The sequence below is a fragment of the Pseudorca crassidens genome, chromosome 10 (genome assembly GCF_039906515.1).
Source record: "Pseudorca crassidens isolate mPseCra1 chromosome 10, mPseCra1.hap1, whole genome shotgun sequence".
Lineage (NCBI taxonomy): Eukaryota > Metazoa > Chordata > Mammalia > Artiodactyla > Delphinidae > Pseudorca > Pseudorca crassidens.
In genome coordinates, this window is record NC_090305.1 from 43,595,616 (window position 1) to 43,614,288 (window position 18,673).

At 37.3% G+C, this 18,673-nt stretch overlaps 1 protein-coding gene across 3 annotated transcripts in view; it reads right to left on the minus strand.

Moving 5' to 3' along the window:
• Positions 1-4,207: 4,207 nt before the first annotated feature.
• COL21A1 (collagen type XXI alpha 1 chain) overlaps positions 4,208-18,673 on the minus strand; it is a 185,782-nt gene continuing 171,316 nt past the window's right edge. For all 3 annotated transcript variants that reach the window (XM_067753473.1, XM_067753472.1, XM_067753470.1), the window contains 10 exons: positions 18,067-18,120; positions 16,381-16,452; positions 14,665-14,700; positions 11,900-11,944; positions 9,182-9,214; positions 8,454-8,600; positions 8,310-8,364; positions 7,602-7,802; positions 6,715-6,792; positions 4,208-5,378 (listed from right to left, as the gene is read on the minus strand). In XM_067753473.1, the coding sequence (XP_067609574.1) occupies positions 5,191-5,378; positions 6,715-6,792; positions 7,602-7,802; positions 8,310-8,364; positions 8,454-8,600; positions 9,182-9,214; positions 11,900-11,944; positions 14,665-14,700; positions 16,381-16,452; positions 18,067-18,120 (909 nt within the window). In that variant the 3' untranslated portion in view covers positions 4,208-5,190. The remainder of the gene's footprint in view (positions 5,379-6,714; positions 6,793-7,601; positions 7,803-8,309; positions 8,365-8,453; positions 8,601-9,181; positions 9,215-11,899; positions 11,945-14,664; positions 14,701-16,380; positions 16,453-18,066; positions 18,121-18,673) is intronic.

Consider the following 18,673-nt stretch of genomic DNA (forward strand, 5'->3'; position numbering starts at 1 on the left):
GCTGTGTTGACAGCTTACACCATGTACTGTACCAGACCATACGATGTGTGGTTTGACTCTTCACTGTAATAACGATAAGGACAGTTTTCTACCTGCCTCAGACACAACACAGCTGAATAGCAGCTAAGGGGTGGGATCTACAACTGAGGAATCCCAGGAGCGAGCTTCAGAACAGCTCCCTGACAATAAAGTTATCACTCTGAAGCTATAATCAAAGGTCCTAGCCAGAGCACTTTAAGTCAATAAACTAAATCATACCAAGGTAAAGCAGATAGGCAAGATATCAAAATATAAATGGCTTCATGAACTCTGGCTTAGGTGTTCAATTTATAAAACCCTTGTGATTTTTTTTCTCCTTTGGAATAATTAAGGTTTTAAGGATATAAATCTAACTATGCATACAAGACTGAGAAAATGTTCAGGCTAAATATACACAGTGATAGTTTATATGATTAATATAATGAGAGGAAGTTATCATAGCTTATTTCTGTGTTTGTGGGTATATATGTATTTTGCTGCCCTCTACTGGGGATAAAAAGAATGATATGCAGCTCCATCTCAATTGAAAATCTCTTCATGATGGAAATGAAATAATTACCTGGTAAAGTTCTAAGAACCAAGGATAAAATACAGTTGATATAAATATAGCTAATAGAATAAAATACAGATAAAATAACTAAAGACTATAAACCCCAGGGGTTTGCTGATTTTTTTCCCACCTAAATTGTTCCCACTTTACATTTTAGACCAGGATGAATCAAAATCTGGTCAAGAGAGCCTTTACTGAGAATTGTTGTTACCCTTAAGACTGAGAGTTTCATTCTTAATGGCATTGAATCAAATTAACTTTATCCGTGTTAGTTGCACAAATATAAAATGTTTTGAATAAGTTTTTTAAATATTTCATCTCAAAATTTGCTAATCTCACATTTTCTGTGTGGCTCTGGTAGATGATCAGACTTTATTCTATGGATTAATATTTTTGTTTTATCTCATTGAATCCTCATAATCCTAATCCTTACTATTAGGTAAGTATTATTAATATTCCTTATTTAATATATGAAGAGACTTAGGCACAAAAAGATAAATACATTTTCTGAAGGCTCCTACTGGAAAAAAACAGTGGGAATTTGAACACAGGCAACCTCACTATGGAAGCCATGCCCTTTTAACTACGCTAAAAGGTCTTGCATGTAAGATGCTGGTACATCATTATGGTGAAAATGTATTTGCAGGACAAAACCATTCACCTTTTCATTCTTAAACATCAGTGTTTTATGAGTTAGTCTCGAATTTGTACAAGGCAAAAATATGTTAGGACATATATACCATGATAAATTACAGAAATATTTCATCTTGAGTTACCAATTTTAAAAGCAGATACTGAAAGTAAATATGATTTATATTCCCTAGTGATTCCTCTGTACATCAGTGACTAATCGAATCTCGGAGACAGAGTTTTGGGTGAAGTAGAAAAGAATCGCTTTATTGCTTTGCCAGGCAAAGGGGGACACAACAGGCTCATGCTCTGAAAAGCTATGTGTCCCAACCTGGGAGGATTTGGTGAGGAGTTTTATAGCAATGATTCAAAGGTGGGGTTGCTGATAAGATTAGGGTGTGTGCAGGCCCTGCACTCCTTTAATCTGGCCAGGTGATATCCTAATCTTGATGAGCTTCTCTGGTTCCTTTAATCTGGCCTCAGGTGGTATCTTGGCTGCTCTTCCTTTGTCTCTGTATCCCCCTCCCTTCCCTGATTAGCAACTGCTCAAATCTGCCCTTTGAGGAGTTGTTGTGGAGTTGTGGAGGCTGGAAGCTGTTCCCTACAAACAAGAAACAAGGAACACGGAAAGGCTTCCGTGCCCAGAAGCCCCACAGGGTCCCACTCGATTTCACTAGTTTTTGTTCTCAGTTCTCCAGGCCTTTTCTAATCCCCTAGACTTTGCTCATTTTTATTCACTTGACATGACTTGGGGGGCTGCTAATGCCTCCTGGCCTTTCAAATCTCAGTTTATAACTATTGCTTTAGGGAAGCTTTCCCTACACTCATCTGTTTTATGACTTGGGCTCCCACACAAAACACCACACATGGGGTGGCCTACACAATAGAAATGGATTTGCTTTTAGTTCTAGAGGCCAGAAGTGCAAGATCAGGGTGGGTGATCTTCCTGGCTCTTTTTTTTTGATGCAATTTTTAAAAATTGAAGTATAGTTGATTTGCAATGTTGTGTTAGTTTCAGGTGTACAGCAAAGTGATTCAGCTATACATATGAATCTATTCTTTTTCAGATTCTTTTCCATTATAGGTTATTACAGGATATTGAATATAGTTCCCTGTACGATACAGGACGGCCTTGTTTGTTATCTATTTTATATACAGTCGTATGTGTATATGTTACTCCCAAACTCCTAATTTATCCCTCCCCCAACCTTTCTACTTTGGTAACTATAAGTTTGTTTTCTATGTCTGAATTTATTTTTTTTTGCTGTACACAGGCCTCTCACTGTTGTGGCCTCCCCCATTGCGGAGCACAGGCTCCGGACTCACAGGCCCAGCCGCTCTGCGGCATGTGGGATCCTCCCGGACCAGGGCACAAACCCGCATCCACCGCTTCGGCAGGCGGACTCCCAACCACTGCGCCACCAGGGAAGCCCTCTATTTCTCTTTTGAAATAAGTTCATTTGTACCATTTTTGTCTTTCTCTGTCTGGCTTACTTTACTTAGTATGATAATTCCTGGCTCTTAAATCATTGCCTTATCACTGTGTGCTCACGTGGTCTTTTGTCATATGTGTGCATGTGGAGAAAGAGGGATTTCCCTCTTCCTCCTTTTATAAAGCCACCAATCATATAGGATTAGTATGCCATCCTTACGACCTTATTTAACCTTCATCACAGTCTAAAAGCCCTACCTCCAAACAGGATCCCATGAGGGTTAAGGCTTCAATATATGAATTTGGGAGGAATACAATTTAGTCCATAGCATCACCCTATACATTTCTATAGCACTTTCTCCTTTCTTAGAATGTATAGCAATCACCTGTTTTCCTACCTGTGCCTCATTAGACATGAGTGTCCTCAGGCCAGACCACATGACTATGTCACCATTGTATCCCTGGCCCAGTCCCAGGCGTTACATGGCCATGTGAAACAGAGCAGGACCCTGTGGGGCTCCTGGGTATGGAAGGCTTTCTGTCCCCCATCTCTTGTTTGTAGGGAATAGACTCCAGCCTCCATGACCTTCCCTGAGTTCCAAAGGACAGGTTCAAACAGTTGCTAATCAGGGTAGGGAGGGGGATATAGAGACAAGGGAGGAGCAGTCAAGAAACAATAGTGCAGCCTTGGGGCAGGGTCACCTTAAGAGATACACATAACAATGTCTTTGAGCTCTTTACAGAACTAAAACTCCCAATAAATGGGATATGTCAGCATTCTTCATTCCAGAGAAGACTCCCCTAAGGCCAGATTAAAGGAACCAGAGAAGCTCATCAAGAGGCCAGATTAAAGGAGTGTAGGCCCTGCACACACCCTAACCTTATCAGCAACCCCACCTTTGAATCATTGCTATAAAACTCCTCACTAAATCCTCCCAAGTTGGGACACATAGTTTTTCAGGGCATAAGCCTGTTGTGTCCACCTTTGCCTGGCAAAGCAATAAAGCTATTTTTTTCTACTTCATCCAAAACTCTGTCTCTGAGATTCGATTTGGCACCAGTACATAGAGACCAAGTTTTCAGCATCACATGTGCTCAAAGCTGGTCGAATGAACAAGGGGCAGAAAGAAGTTCCTATTCTGCCCCTTCACCAGGTCTACCAGGAAATGCTATAATTACCAGGAGTAAGTTGGTCAGGTCTAACAAATATCTGGGGCTTTGCTGGAGACAGAACATCAAAACAAGCCTTAAGCTAATTCAGCTGCTTAATGTATGGGCTTCAGTCGCCTCCAAGGTTCTCATCAAAGTCACAGAAGGACACGTCATCAGTTAAGCTAAACTCTGATTACCAGCCATTCCTGGGCCAGGAAGCAGATGCTGTACCCATCTAGGTGAGGAGCACCCAACCCAATTTCTAAGTTCTTATTTCATATGAATCAGTGATTTAAAAATAAGGTAAATAATTTAATAAATTATACCCATTGAATAAATGACCATGTCAAATGGATAATATACTCAAGAATCAGTTAAAATTAAGTATAAAAAAAGACACTGCATTCAGGCCTGTTCAAAACTTTATTGTACTTTGAATAATAAGCAAAGTAACAAAATTTAGAGCATGATAAAGATGGAATATCTCAAATTATGTTCCTTACAAAAGCATTAAGTACAGTACACAAAGACTGTTTATAATATTTTAAAGTCTGCTAAAAATATCAAGACATCCTAGGATTTGTGGAGTTACCTTTCCTGTCAACTATAGCATTGATTCCCACTAGCTTTGCTACAATAAAAGTTAACATATATGAATGTACACATGTAATAACTGAAATGGAAAATGAAGGCATGCAACAAACATTCCAATTACTAAGCAAGTATGAAGAAGAAAGTCTTTTTGGTATTTCTGAACTTACCATTCCTTTGAACATATCAACCAGGTCCAGTGAAACTTTTTTTCCAGAATGTTCAGAGGTGATATTCAAAACACTGAACAACCCCAACAGTCCATCACCACTGTCTGGTAAGCACAGACACTGGAGTAAGGGCTGATAGTGCAATACGGTCTGTTCCCAAACTGAATATCAGCCCTGATCTCATCTCCCATGTCCAGATGCACGTTTGGACTAATGTAGAAGTGTGAGCTATGAGCTATGAAACATGAAATTCACACAGACAGGAAGTTGAACTCAAATACTCTGCTGCATGGAGGCTGAATGTGAAATTTTTCACAGTGACTGAAACTGACTGGCTGACAGGCAATGGTGTTTTTTTATATTTGACTTTGACTAAAATGAATGGACTTACAAGAAACCCTTGAGATTTAGTTAATGCTACTAATCTAAAGGCTCTGAAGAACTGAGGAGCCTTTAAAATCGGTATATGTGACCTTTTCTATATTTTTCATTAAGGAAAGAAACAATAATAAAAACACCGAGGTACATGAGTTTCTTTTCAAGGGATTACTGTTGTTATCTTCCTGAGATGCAAAGACCACAAAAGAAGAGCACCATGCCTAGGCTGCTGAATGAGGCATCAGACACTAATAGTTTGGTCCTTTTCTAAAGGGATCTCTTCTGACAATGACACTAAAACACAGTGATGGATCACAGATGCCCGGGGGTCCTGGCTGCCCTTGGATTCCAGGTTTTCCGTGGTCTCCGTCTTTGCCGGGGAGACCTGGGTCTCCCGGAGGACCTTCTTTGCTTATTCCAGGGGGGCCCTCTGGACCTAGGATGGGACATTAGCAATACATAAACAGATGAGTTTGGTTTTGTTGTTGACACAGCTGAATCCTCAAAACATGTAAACTGGTAAAAAGACTCCCTTGAAACTTTTACGTATTTGCACTAAGGTGAAAAGAGGAGGTATCCTCTTGCTAATTCTATACACCTTCCATTTTGAAAAGAACTACCCAAAAGTAATTTTTGTAAAACTAGGCCAAGCTATGTTAATATGCAATCATGCTGCGGCTGAAGATACAGAGCTAACATTCTAATATTTCAATTTGTGGATTGTCCAAACTATTTCTTCCTCTCAGCTTATCTCTTGCCAATATTATTATAAATTGCCAAAATTATTATAAATATATCAGTAAGCTAAAACTCTAATAAAGCCACTTTTGTGCCATATTTGTGGTCAAAATGACTATTTCCATTATATACATATATATATATATTTTTTAGTTTCCACAAGGAAACACATTGTCATTACCATAGTATACTAGTAATCAATACACAGAGGTATTATAACACTAATTTGTGAACCATAACTTAGTTCAATTAGCATGTTCAAAAAAAGAAAAATTAACTCAAGATATTGGCCTTTTAAAGTTGATGACCCAAAATAACAAAAACAAAATATTTAGGTTTAGGGATGGAGCAGAGTGGACTGGGCACTTTCTACCACTAATACTTCCTGCTACTACTACTACTAAACATTTATTCAGCACTAAGCTACAATTGTAGGTATTGTTCAAAATGCTTTACATACAAAGTATTAAATCATTTGATCCACCCAAAAGCCTTGAGCAGTAATAACATCTAAAGTAATAATGATAGTACACATTTATTGAAAACATAACTTTTTCATGCACTGTTCTGATAGCATGACATGTATTAATTCATTTAATCTTCCACCAATGTCATGATGCAAAAGACATCTCATCACTATTTTACAAATGAGGAAACTGACACACGGATAAGTTAAATAATGCAGCTAGCAGAGGCTGGCTTACAAGTCCATCTCAGCATTATTCTGCTTCCCTGAGAATCATAAAGATTAAAGGTGATATACACTAGGTAGGCCTGGGCAACTTGGAACCATCTGAGAACTATTCTAAGGAGTGGTATTCTAAGGAGTCTAAATGATAAGTGAGAGAGAATCCTGAATGATTAATGGATATAATATAGGATAAAACTTCTAGTAGTTAGAGCTCAATGTGTTGAATGTGAATCACTCAAAAAAGGAAACGAAAGTCTTGGTTTCAAATCTTTGGACAGAGATTTATGATGATTTTCTTAACGTAAAATGTGCAGCAACACTTATGAGCATCATCAGTTCATACCTGGGGGACCAGGAGGACCTTGTACTCCAGGGTACCCAAGCCCTTGGCTCCCCTTTGCCCCATTTCGTCCTGGTAAGCCTGCAGAGTGTCAGAGAGGGGAGTAAGCTTACTTTTCCCATAAAATCACTTCCTCCTAGATTGTTTCTTTCAAAGCTGTTAATACACACATTAAAAGAAAAATAAATCTTTAAAAATTAGCCAGCCACCTATTTATTATTATTAACAGGACACAGAATTTTTGAAGCGAAACTTTATAAAATGATCAGTGGTCTAGCAAAACTTAATGAAGATTAAATATTAAGAAAGGAAAATGGTTTGGAATTATTAGCTCTTTTTGTTACTCATACTTGTTCTTTTATTACTTTGATGAAACATCTAAATTGTTCCTATAATATTAAATTAAAAGGAAAGAATTATCAACCAACATTACACATAAATATTCAAAAACAACGAGCAGTAAGTTGTGGGCTATTAGGAAGTTTGGTCGCAAAACATCATTTTTCTTATAGAAATTTATAGAAAACAATTTTGAATATGGTTACAGAAGTAACCAAAGTCAAAATAAAGAAAATGGTGTCTGTGATGTTCTATTTAAAGACCTAATTAGACTCAAGCAAAATTTCTAAGTACATTGTCAACATTTTCTGATTTACAGGTTCACATGCTTCATAACGTTGACCTCTCTCTTGACTTTAGGATATTCTTTCATGAAATAGAATGACTGTTCTTTAACTCAGTTGACAAATTATTTAAAGACTTAGGGATAGAAAAATTTTTTGTCTTCAAGAAAACAAACAGGAACTCTTGCCTGTTAAATAAGTTTAGGATGTGAATACAAAAAATACCCTTTTCTGTTATTTATTTGCTTACACATACAAACTAAGTACCTTTTAATCCTTTGGCACCTGGGCGTCCCGGAGCTCCCATTAATCCAGGAACACCATCTCTTCCTGGCAAACCAGGGAATCCTCGGGGACCTTCTGGGCCCATGGGACCAGGTGGCCCAGGAATACCAGGAGAGCCACGCTGGGACTGGCAGTGATCACAACTCTGAATTCTTCCACTTTGAAGTAAGACAGGTAGCTGGGCTTAAAAGCAAAGAAACCCCATCCCTTATGTTTAAATGGTGAATGGGCATTAATAATATCACTCATATTTTTTCTAAATTTACAGATACATATCTCTTGGCCAATAATTTCACTTCTAGAAATTTAACTATGGAAATATCCATTGCTCTGTGCAATAATTTTATTGTGGCAATTGCTTCAAGTAAGGGAGAAAAGGAAGTGCCCCTCTAAAAGAAACTGGTAAATTAAATTATAGATGTCATATTATGAATAAAATTACCAGAATTATGTCAGGGAAGAAAATTTAATCAATGGTGAAATAATGATAAATTGCTTTATTAAAAAGATTACAAAGGGTACATATAATATTTTACCTTTATAAAAATACTTATCTGGAAAATAAAAACGAGAGGTTGATAAATGTCCTTTATTTTCTTCATCTTACTTATATCTTTTATAATTTCTACAAAGAATTTGTATTACTTTTGAAATTTGAAAGTTATCAAAATCTCTATGTTGGAGACTTACCTCTTAATACATCAGTGCAAACTTGTCGAATAAACTGTTCTGAAAATTCTCTCCCCTGCATCAAATTATTAAGGGTTATAACATTGACATACCAAGTAAAAAGCAACAGAAATATGAAAACTGTGAAAGAAGCAGAATACATACGGGCTTCCCATCTAGTCCTGGGGGTCCCTGAGGACCTGCTTCCCCGGGTTGCCCCTGGGGACCCGTAGGCCCCATCAGACCATTCACTCCAGATTCTCCTTTGGGTCCAGTGGCACCTCTGGCACCAGGCTCTCCCTTTTCACCTCTCTAAAAACAAAAGAAATCTTCAAAAGTTCTATTTAAATATTTCAGAAGGTATAAATGCATCATAAAAGTCTTAAGGATATGGATATGAAAATATATAAACGTATATCTAAGTTATATAGGAAATTGTTGGGAAACACTGTAATTGATCAGGAAGGAAATTTCATATTATATTAAACTGTCATTTATCCATCCATCCAACCCTACAAATAACTACTACCTAGTACATATATTGATTAAGCAATATGCATAGTGCCAGAGATACAATGATGAACGTGACACAGTCTTGTCCCCAAGGAGTTTAAATCCTAGAGAGATAGATGTAGAAATACACAATATTCTTCATTGAGAAACATGCAGAAAAACTTAGCTCCTAATTTAGAAGAAGAATCAATATTACTGGCAAATATGTAACATTTCATACCTAATTCAGTGAATCTACATGTTCTGAAAATCTCTATTTAGGAACTACTAAAGAACATGAAAGATATTTTCTGTTTGTGATGTCAATAGCTAGATTTATACAGTATTAAAAATCAAGCCATGAGGACTGAACAGACAGCATAATACATGAAGAAACATACCTCTCCTTTTGTACCATGATGGCCTTGAATTCCCTTTGAAAATTAATAGGGAAAAAATAAATAAATAAGTAAATGTGCAAGCTACAGTACTAGCAATGTGGCATGCACCCTTTACCACACATTTAATCAAACTTTAATTTTCAGTTTGGATCTATGTTCATCGGTGATATTGGCATGTAGTTTTCTTTCTTTGTAACATCTTTGTCTGGTTTTGGTATCAGGGTGATGGTGGCCTCGTAGAGTGAGTTTGGGAGTGTTCCTCCCTCTGCTATATTTGTAGTGAGGTGGATGGACCTAGAGACTGTCATACAGAGTGAAGTAAGTCAGAAAGAGAAAAACAAATACTGTATGCTAACACATATATATGGAATCTAAGAAAAAAGAAATGCTCATGAAGAACCTAGGGGCAAGACAGGAATAAAGACGCAGACCTACTAGAGAATGGACTTGAGTATGTGGGGAGGGGGAAGGGTAAGCTGGGACAAAGTGAGAGAGTGGCATGGACATATATACATTACCAAACGTAAAATAGATAGCTAGTGGGAAGCAGCCACATAGCACAGGGAGATCAGCTCGGTGCTTTGTGACCACCTAGAAGGGTGGGATAGGAGGGTGGGAGGGGGAAACAAGAGGGAAGAGATATGGGGATATATGTATATGTATAGCTGATTCACTTTGTTATAAAGCAGAAACTAACACACCATTGTAAAGCAATTATACTCCAATAAAGATGTATAAAAAAAATCGATCAGCAAGTAAAACACTCTCTGTAAGGCCATTCTTTAAATATGGAAGTTTCTGAAGAAATGCAGGGGTTTCTACCAGACAGAATATTACAAATGGAGCCAGAGTAAGAGGAAAGATAAAATAGTAAGCTCTCTGGACTAGAACCAAATGAGAGCTAAAACTGAAAACAGCTGTCATCTGAGAATCCACTAAGATGATTTCATGAGGGAAACATTCGCTTGGACCCCATTCACAATGTGAACGCCAGAAAAATCACACACGTGCAGCCCTTGGTAGGACGACAGTTAACTAGGACTTTGTTTACTTTGAGAGATTGGGACAACTATTCAGCTGTTGAGAGGCAATGGCTGTCCTGCTCCCCCACCCCATCCCGCCCCCTGCCATTCTCCCTGTAGACTCAGTTCCTGGTGGTGGAAAACGCAGCTTCCAACACACCCAGGACAGAAGCTTTCTAGGGAACCCAAATCCTGCCTTGGGGGAGCAGACTTCCTCTTTTCCTTGAGAAGTGAGATAAAAGAAAACAAGTTAGGGGAAACTTGCAGAGAGTGTCATCTGTCAATCAGTGAGCTAACCAAGTTGTGAACTCAAAATCCAAAGAAAATATCCTTCTATCAGAGAGTTACTGTGAATAACAATTTGGGGTAAAAGGCCTGGGTTGTGGAGGGTGATGGATGAAGGGGTGAGGGTCCTCCTATGAGTAGAGCTGTTTAAAGATGCTGTGTGATTAACTCAGGGAAACAGAGCAGGTCAGAGGGGAATAGGGACAGAGCTGATTGTCACCCAGTGGTGTGAGTGGAGTGAAGGGACAGGAAAATGAAGACCTTTTGTATTGCACATAACTGTACGCAGGCGAACTCTGTCCATTTCTCCTTTCAGTGATTCTTGCTCTGAAGTTCACTTCTAAGTTCTCAACTTTTTGACATGTAACACTCACCCTCCATATTACACAACCTTGGGGCCATGTGCTTTCAAAGACTGCCCCCCACACCAATGGTCTCCCCCATTCCTCCAAGTGAGGGACGCAGAGACCCCTGTCCTTGGAGACATCACCTCACAGTTTTATCCCCCTACCTCCAGAGTCAGTGTAATCACTGAATCTTTCTCCCACCCACACTCCCTAAGCAGTTGGATGCTTTCCTTTTTTTTTTCTTTTTTTTGTGGTACGCGGGCCTCCCACTGCTGTGGCCTCTCTTGTTGCAGAGTACAGGCTCCGGACGCGCAGGCTCAGCAGCCATGGCTCACAGGCCTAGCCGCTCCGCGGCATGTGGGATCTTCCCGGACCGGGGCACGAACCCGTGTCCCCTGCATTGGCAGGCAGACTCTCAACCACTGCGCCACCAGGGAAGCCCAGCTGGATGCTTTTATTTGTCCAATATGGCTCTGACTGAACCTACATGCCACTTGGCAATCTCACCGAAACATGGCTTCATGAGGAGAGTTTAGTCAAGGAAGAAGCAAGGCAATCTTATTATGTATCTACTGCACAACACAGTTCTTCAAGATGGCATTTTAATTCATCTCTAGTGTAGTAAATTATATCTTTGAACAAACTAGAGGGAAACAAGGACATTCCTTCACTATGTATGGCCTCAACTACTCACATTTCAAGGAGAAAATCAAAACTCAACAGTAGGTACAGAGATGCTGCCATGTATGGCTGCCTTGGGCCAATACTACTCCAAGAAATGGGTGGAACTGTCTACCTTTAGTCATTTACTTGGTCAGAAGAAAGCATTGAAAATCAAGTTTCACAGCCACTGAGAGTATCAGCATGGGAAAATGAAAATATAAATCAAAAGATTAAAGTTGTGATCACCATCACCACTAGAATTCTCATCCCTGGGCACTTAGAATGCACTTAGAATGCAGGCTACATCTCCCCTTCTCCCCACCCATTTTTATTTGCAAGTAACCCTCTCTCAGGGGGTTCATTATGTGATTCATTATTTCATTTTCCATAAAAAAAAATACCTGTGGCCCTGGAATCCCTGGTCTTCCATTCTCTCCCTTTTGACCCTTTAAAATTGAATAAATGTTATTCATTAGTTTGCACACATATGATGCAATCACATATACAACACAAACTATGTACTGTGCTGTCATCTAGAAGAAAGGTCACAAGAGCAGTGATGCAAATATGTAAAATGATGTAAGAGAAGAAAAAAAGAAGTGAGAGGAACGTCAACCTAATCTTACAGCTAAAATGGATAAAGACAAGGAACGAACTACTGACTTTGGGGAACATGTAAATAATGTTAGACAGTTGAGGATGTTCTGCTGAGTCCGTGTTCACAGCATGAAAATAATTTAAAAATCCAGTGGCTGTGGTCATTTTCTTAATTTCAATGACATTATTCATGTTCAGTGTTGATTATACACATGGAGGGCAAGAAGATCACTTGAAGGACATTTTTAAACTAAAAATATACTGTAAAATACATTTTGAATGAAAATCTTTAAATTAGGACAAATAGAGAAAAACTAAAGATATAAACACATTTGTCCATTCAATTAATATTTTGGGACATCCTCCTTGTATAAGACATTGGGCCAGACCCTGAAACTCTACTATTTCCTCCTTATGTTGAACAGGATAATTAGCAGTTTCTAGCAAAACATACACCTAGATACACAATCAATTAAAGATCTAGTGACTGAAATTGTAAATCACTCCTGCATAGAGGTTTTTTCATTTACTACTTACATCAATGAATTCCCAGGGGCCCTATTTGCTGTAGGGACACTGTTGCAGTGTCCCCATGTTGCCTTCAAGTTGCTTACTGTGTGGTGCAAAAGCTAAGCAATTAATCTCTTTAATAAGCAGTTAAATTCTAAATTTCAAAGTGCTAAGATACTAAACCTTAACTGTTCTCAACACATAAACAAACTAACGTGACATGATAAAGGTGTTAGCTAACCTTACAGTAGTAATCATATTGCAATATATAAATTGCACCTTGTACACCTTAAACTTACACAATGGTATATGTTAATTATATCACCTTAAACTTGTACACCTTAAACTCGTACACCTTAAACTTACACCTTGTACACCTTAAACTTATACATTATTATATATTAACATTGTGCCCTGTATACCTTAAATTTATACAATGTTATATGTTAATTATATCAATAAAAATATATACAACTAAATTCTATTGGAATTCTATTAAAAAAAGAATAATGAAAATACTGTCGATAAGGATGCAGTGTATAATTATATATCTGGAATGGATACTACTGGGACATACGGTGGGGCATCTGATAAAGAGGGTAGGAAAAATGACTCCACCTTGAGTGCAGCCCTCAGGGATGTGTAAGTGGTACCCAACTCGAGAAGACGGGGGTGTGGCAGGGAGAGAAGACACAGGACAGAGGTGTATAATTTCTTCCAGCTAAAGCAGCAGGGCAGGAGCAGATAATAGTGGGTAGACTGGCAAAGAGATAAGACTAAAGAAGATTCAGTCCAACAAGGAGGCACTTTATGGGCTGGATTTTATCTTGAAATGTGTGTGGAGCATCACTGAAGGACTCCTAAGCAGTTGTGTAACTTAGTTACTGATGCTGGTAAAAGTGTGGGGGGAAGGGGTAGACTGAACTCAAGGAGACCAGTTAGGATATTACAGTCACCCAGGACCCATGACAAGAAATGGTCAGGACAGTGGGCTGGGGGGAAGGGGCTTAGTTCAAGTTTCATTGTCTGAAACAGTGTTCAGACTGTGACCTTAGCAGATTTTGATGCTATTATTACCTAAATTTGAAATTTCCTTTTATGCCACCAGATATTCTGGAGCTTTCAAAGTTCTGCGAATTTTGCAAAGTGTTTTACGTAGCAAGACTCAGCCACTATAGCTGAACTTTTTTTTTTTTTTTTTGGCCACACCGCACAGCATGTGGGGATCTTAGTTCCCGACCAGGGATAAAACCTGTGCTCCCTGCATTGGGAGCACAGATTCTTAACCACTGGACCATCAGGGAAGCCCCTATAGCTGAGCTTTGTAATCTTAAAAACATCATTAAAGTACTGTCTGGACACTTGATTTGTAATTGATGATTGGAAAAGTCTTACATTTCTAGAACTTAAAAGACTGAAAGACCAACAGATATAGTTTATTCCTGATCAGTGTCACTGATTCAGCCAGCGGCGTCCTACTCACGGGTCAGGCTTCAGTTAATGAAAAAACCATCTGAGGGCCACTCGGACTGAGGTGAAACTGTCCTTATCTCCCAAAGCTGTAGCACAGTTCTCCTCTTTGCCTTTGTTGCTAAGCCACCCAAAACCAAACGTCCTTCTAAATCTCCCTAGATTTCCTCAGCCTGATCTAATTTTCTGGTATAACTCTCCTTCTGTTTATTAGTTTGAATATGTTTTATATACAGTGTTAACAGTTTCTTATCAAATTTATTTATGCCATAAGCCATGTCAAATCATTTGTGGAAACCAACACACCATAAAATATGTAAATAAATATATATTACAAGCATGTGATAAAATCCGTATGTTATTTTGTTGAATCGCTTGGTTCCCAAGTTTCCTACAATAGTGGTGTAGTGACAAATGTTAAAGTTAGATTTGATGCGTTTTGAGAAATTTAGTAAAATGAGAAAGCTGGGATTTAACAGATATTGACGGTAAAACAGGAAGGAGCTGGAAAAGCCATGTAAGAATTAAAAAGAATGAAGCCCTGAGTTTTTTTGCCAAGCCAAAAAAATAAAATAAGCCAGTAACATACCTGAATGCCCTTTTCGCCTTGATTTCCTTTGTCCCCCTGCAAAAAGGCCATCTAATATGTATCATAATGTCATATATTCTGTATCCTTTCAAATAAACATGCTTTTCTTCTGCCAAGAAAAATATATGGTCTCATGCAAATTCGACAAGTGCCTTATAAACAAAAGTTGACTCCAACATGATATTTGAGAAGAGAGTAAAAACACATTATGTCAAGATGATGTTCTAAATGAATACTTTCTTGTGCTCTTACATTCAAAAGAAAATTAACTACAATTTCTATTTTATAAGGAAGAAGAAAACTTTTCTATATTGATCACAATCTGAAGTTAAACAAAGAGAGGACTATATTTTGACAAATCTCGTTTTATGAAATCAAACTGAAAAGTCTTCTACTATTAAGCTAATAATGCCCACAAATTTATAGGAAAAAATGAAATAAAACAATGTTGAAAAAGTATTTTAGAAAACATACGCTTCAAAAATTAACTTTTGGGGGGAAATTCATATTCCATAATATTGTTTCCTGGAATTTCTCAGCTAGAAGAGATGTTTGAAACCAACTAGTTCAGTGTCTTTGTTCTTATAATGTACCCACAGATCAGGAAAGGTAAGCATTTGCCCAAGGTTGAACTTGGACGCTCTTTCCAAATTTCCTTTCTACCATGCTATCCAAACATAAACAGTAGAGTTTTGTGTTTACAGCGAATAAAATACAGATTTTCTTTTAACTGGCAGGTTTCTGAACAAGGAATCTCTAAATCCAAACATATTCACAGTAGTTTACTTAATATTCACTGATGGTCTAACACTTAATTGCTTCTGTGAGGGTCATTCCTGTATCAGCAAGTACTGCCTGCCGTTCATCAGAGCAAAAGGGATCACACTAGGTACAGTAATCTAGGGGCTGAGCAGATAATACATGAGGGATAGAAAAAATGAAATGGTAGAAAAACTGAAAGAGCAAGGAATACAAAGATGGAGACATAACAGTTTGTATCCTTTGCAGAAAAAAAGCCAACACATCCACTCTTAACCTGAACTGTATATATCTGCAGGGGCATGGACTTCTCTGACAGGTGGGCAGTCAGTTCTTGCTCAAAGACTTCAAGCCAACAATAATATTTGTATAGATACAGCTCAGAGTTCTTTACTTAACAGGAGAGAGAGAGAACCCAAAGTGATGCTGTTTTATCTCACCAAAACATTTTATATGAATATATATGTTTTGTATTGTAAACTCCTTAAATTAATTTTAAGTGAACTATTATGTAATATAATTGTTTCACAGATAGGAATGCCATGGTCAAGCATTCTGGCTGTAATTTTTATTGTTTCAGACTTTTGCCCCAGTTTTGGTAAGAGTGATATTCATATTTTGGTAAGAGTGCCTCACATGGAATACTTTCCCTAAAAAGTTCTTGACACATCTGGATTGACCACAGAACAATCTGAATTTACAACATATTATTTAATTGTACGTTTATATTTTTTGATCTGTCTCTTCGAAGATCCTCATCTAGGAGACAGTACCTATGCAGGGACATGAAAGGTGCCACAGCTCTTAGCATGAGGTTGAACACATTATATGTACACCAAATACATAGGTCAGCTCATCACTGAATGCATAATTGGCCCTTCTACACTATGTGCACAAAAAGAAAACTTACATGGTAATAGCTGATTAACATTGAATTATATGTCCTAAATATCATACCTTTTTCCCTTGAATTCCAGGTAAACCCAGGTATCCTGGTTCTCCTGGCAGACCCACTGCTCCTGGTTCTCCCTAAGTAACACAGAATTCACATGAAGATCACAGGCTTACTGCTTGTGAAAAACCCCACTGTTTTTATCTCTATATACATCTCAAATTTAAAACTGATAGTTAAAAATTGTGTTAGAGTTATTACTATAGAAACAGTAAAGAATAGTAAAGTTCACTGAAGTCCCAATAAAACTTCTTATATTTTTTCCTATCTTTGCTAGTTAAGAAATCCTGAGATCATATCATATTTTAAAATTTTATAAACATTTGGTATTTTTATTATATTTATAATGTCAACAATAAATAATAAAGCAGTGAAAGTAATAAACACAGGTATCTCTCTTTGTATTTATTAATACTTTCCCATCCTCTTGAAATTGCTTTTTCTCATAATCCTCCTTTAAAAAGACTTATTTTATTGTTACAAAACTGGTAAGTAAATAGAAGTAATAAAATTATTGAAAATCTCATTACCCACTATTTTTATTTGGTTATATACTTTTCCCTCTACCTCTCACAAACACATATACAACTTAGATACTAAAACGTGCTGTGTATGCATAACTTAAGTAAACATAATCATTTACTTCAAAATATATTAATATTTTGAGTTCTTTATATGCCATTATGTTTTTTTAAATTTTAAATTACAGAATAGTATTCAACTATATTGATTTACCATATTTAATAAAATTTCTATTGTTAAACATTCACTTTCACAGTTTTTATTTTTATAAACAATATTGGGGTGAACACCCTTGTAGTTAGATATGCAAATTTATGATTTTTACTTTATATATATGGAATATTATTTTCTTAGACATAAATTCTTGAGCTGTTTTCAGAACAAGGAATAGTCCATAAGTTATCTTAACTCAATTTTTCTACTCCCTATCATGTCATAGGGATTATTTCCTTTTTTAAAAGAGACTTACAATGTGAAAGTATATAATGATGATGTATCAACAATATTTAGGTTAAAATTTTAAGAGATAGGACATGCTCCTGAATATGCTTCATGGAGTTTTGGTTTTGCTTTATTTGCTTTACCATTAGTCCCAAACTCTGTCATATTAAATAAAAACAACTCTCTTCTGTAGAAACTAAGTTCTGTTCTCTTTGCTCACTGTGAGCTGTTGAATATTACTCTAGATTTTTAAAGGCTAGAAGAGAATTGAACATCTGATTGAAATAAACATCAACTATTTGGTTTGGAGGAAACTGGTAAAGGCAACTGTGACTCCCAGACTGAAAATAAAGTCCCATCAATCAGCAAACAAAGAAACGGCACCACCAGGGGAGACACACACTCATTCAGCCACATAAGAGCGTGATATTCTCTGAACCAGAGAAGATGTTCATATTAGCATCCAAATTTTACTAGTTCTAGAAAAACCAAACTAAAGCATATTTCATGCCTTTATTACCTAAACTATGATAAAATATCCAAAAAACAGAAATGAAATTGGCCCACATTCACCACTGGCTTTCAGGTACCCTAATTTTATGTTAAAAGGTAATCCTTCATTTCATCTATCTTTTCTTAAGGGATACAAATGTTAATCTCATCAAATAATGAGAGGAACTCATACTTCTTTGAAAACATTTCCAAATGCTTCGAAACAAATTAATTACCTTGAGCCCAGAAGCCCCAGGCAGCCCTTGAAGTCCAGGTTCACCTTTATTTCCCTGTCAATGCATCAAAGCCATTTGAAATTTTTTGAATTTAGTCATTACCATATATCTGATACAGACACTTAAGGGAATACATTTTAAACAACTTTTGCATTTTCAACTTTCCAATTATTTGAAATATAGAATCTATATGTGAAGCCTACTTATTAAGAAAAACTCTTTTAAGCAGGGAAGTGAGTCCGCATATTTATAAAGCTTTCTACCAGCCTGTTTGATGCTGGCAGCTCGAAGTAAAAAGAGAGATTCCAATCTTTAGGGACTGGCACTAATTAGCTAGGTCTTTGTGCTGCACAAGCCAGACCCATGTATCTTAATAGCATCTTCTAGGCTGGAAATCTTCATCTTTCTCTGTTTTGCTTTCTCTGTATGACTCATTTTCAGTATGCAACTGAAAAAAGAAAATTAGCCTCAAATGCACTTTTGAGTGGCTTTTGGAAGAAGCATGAATCAGAAAACTTTTAGTTTGCGTTCTTTTTCAGGATTCCAGTGCAGTCCTTGCTAACAGACATTTGGAAAGCAAGACCAAGTTGTCAGAGCAAAGAATGTA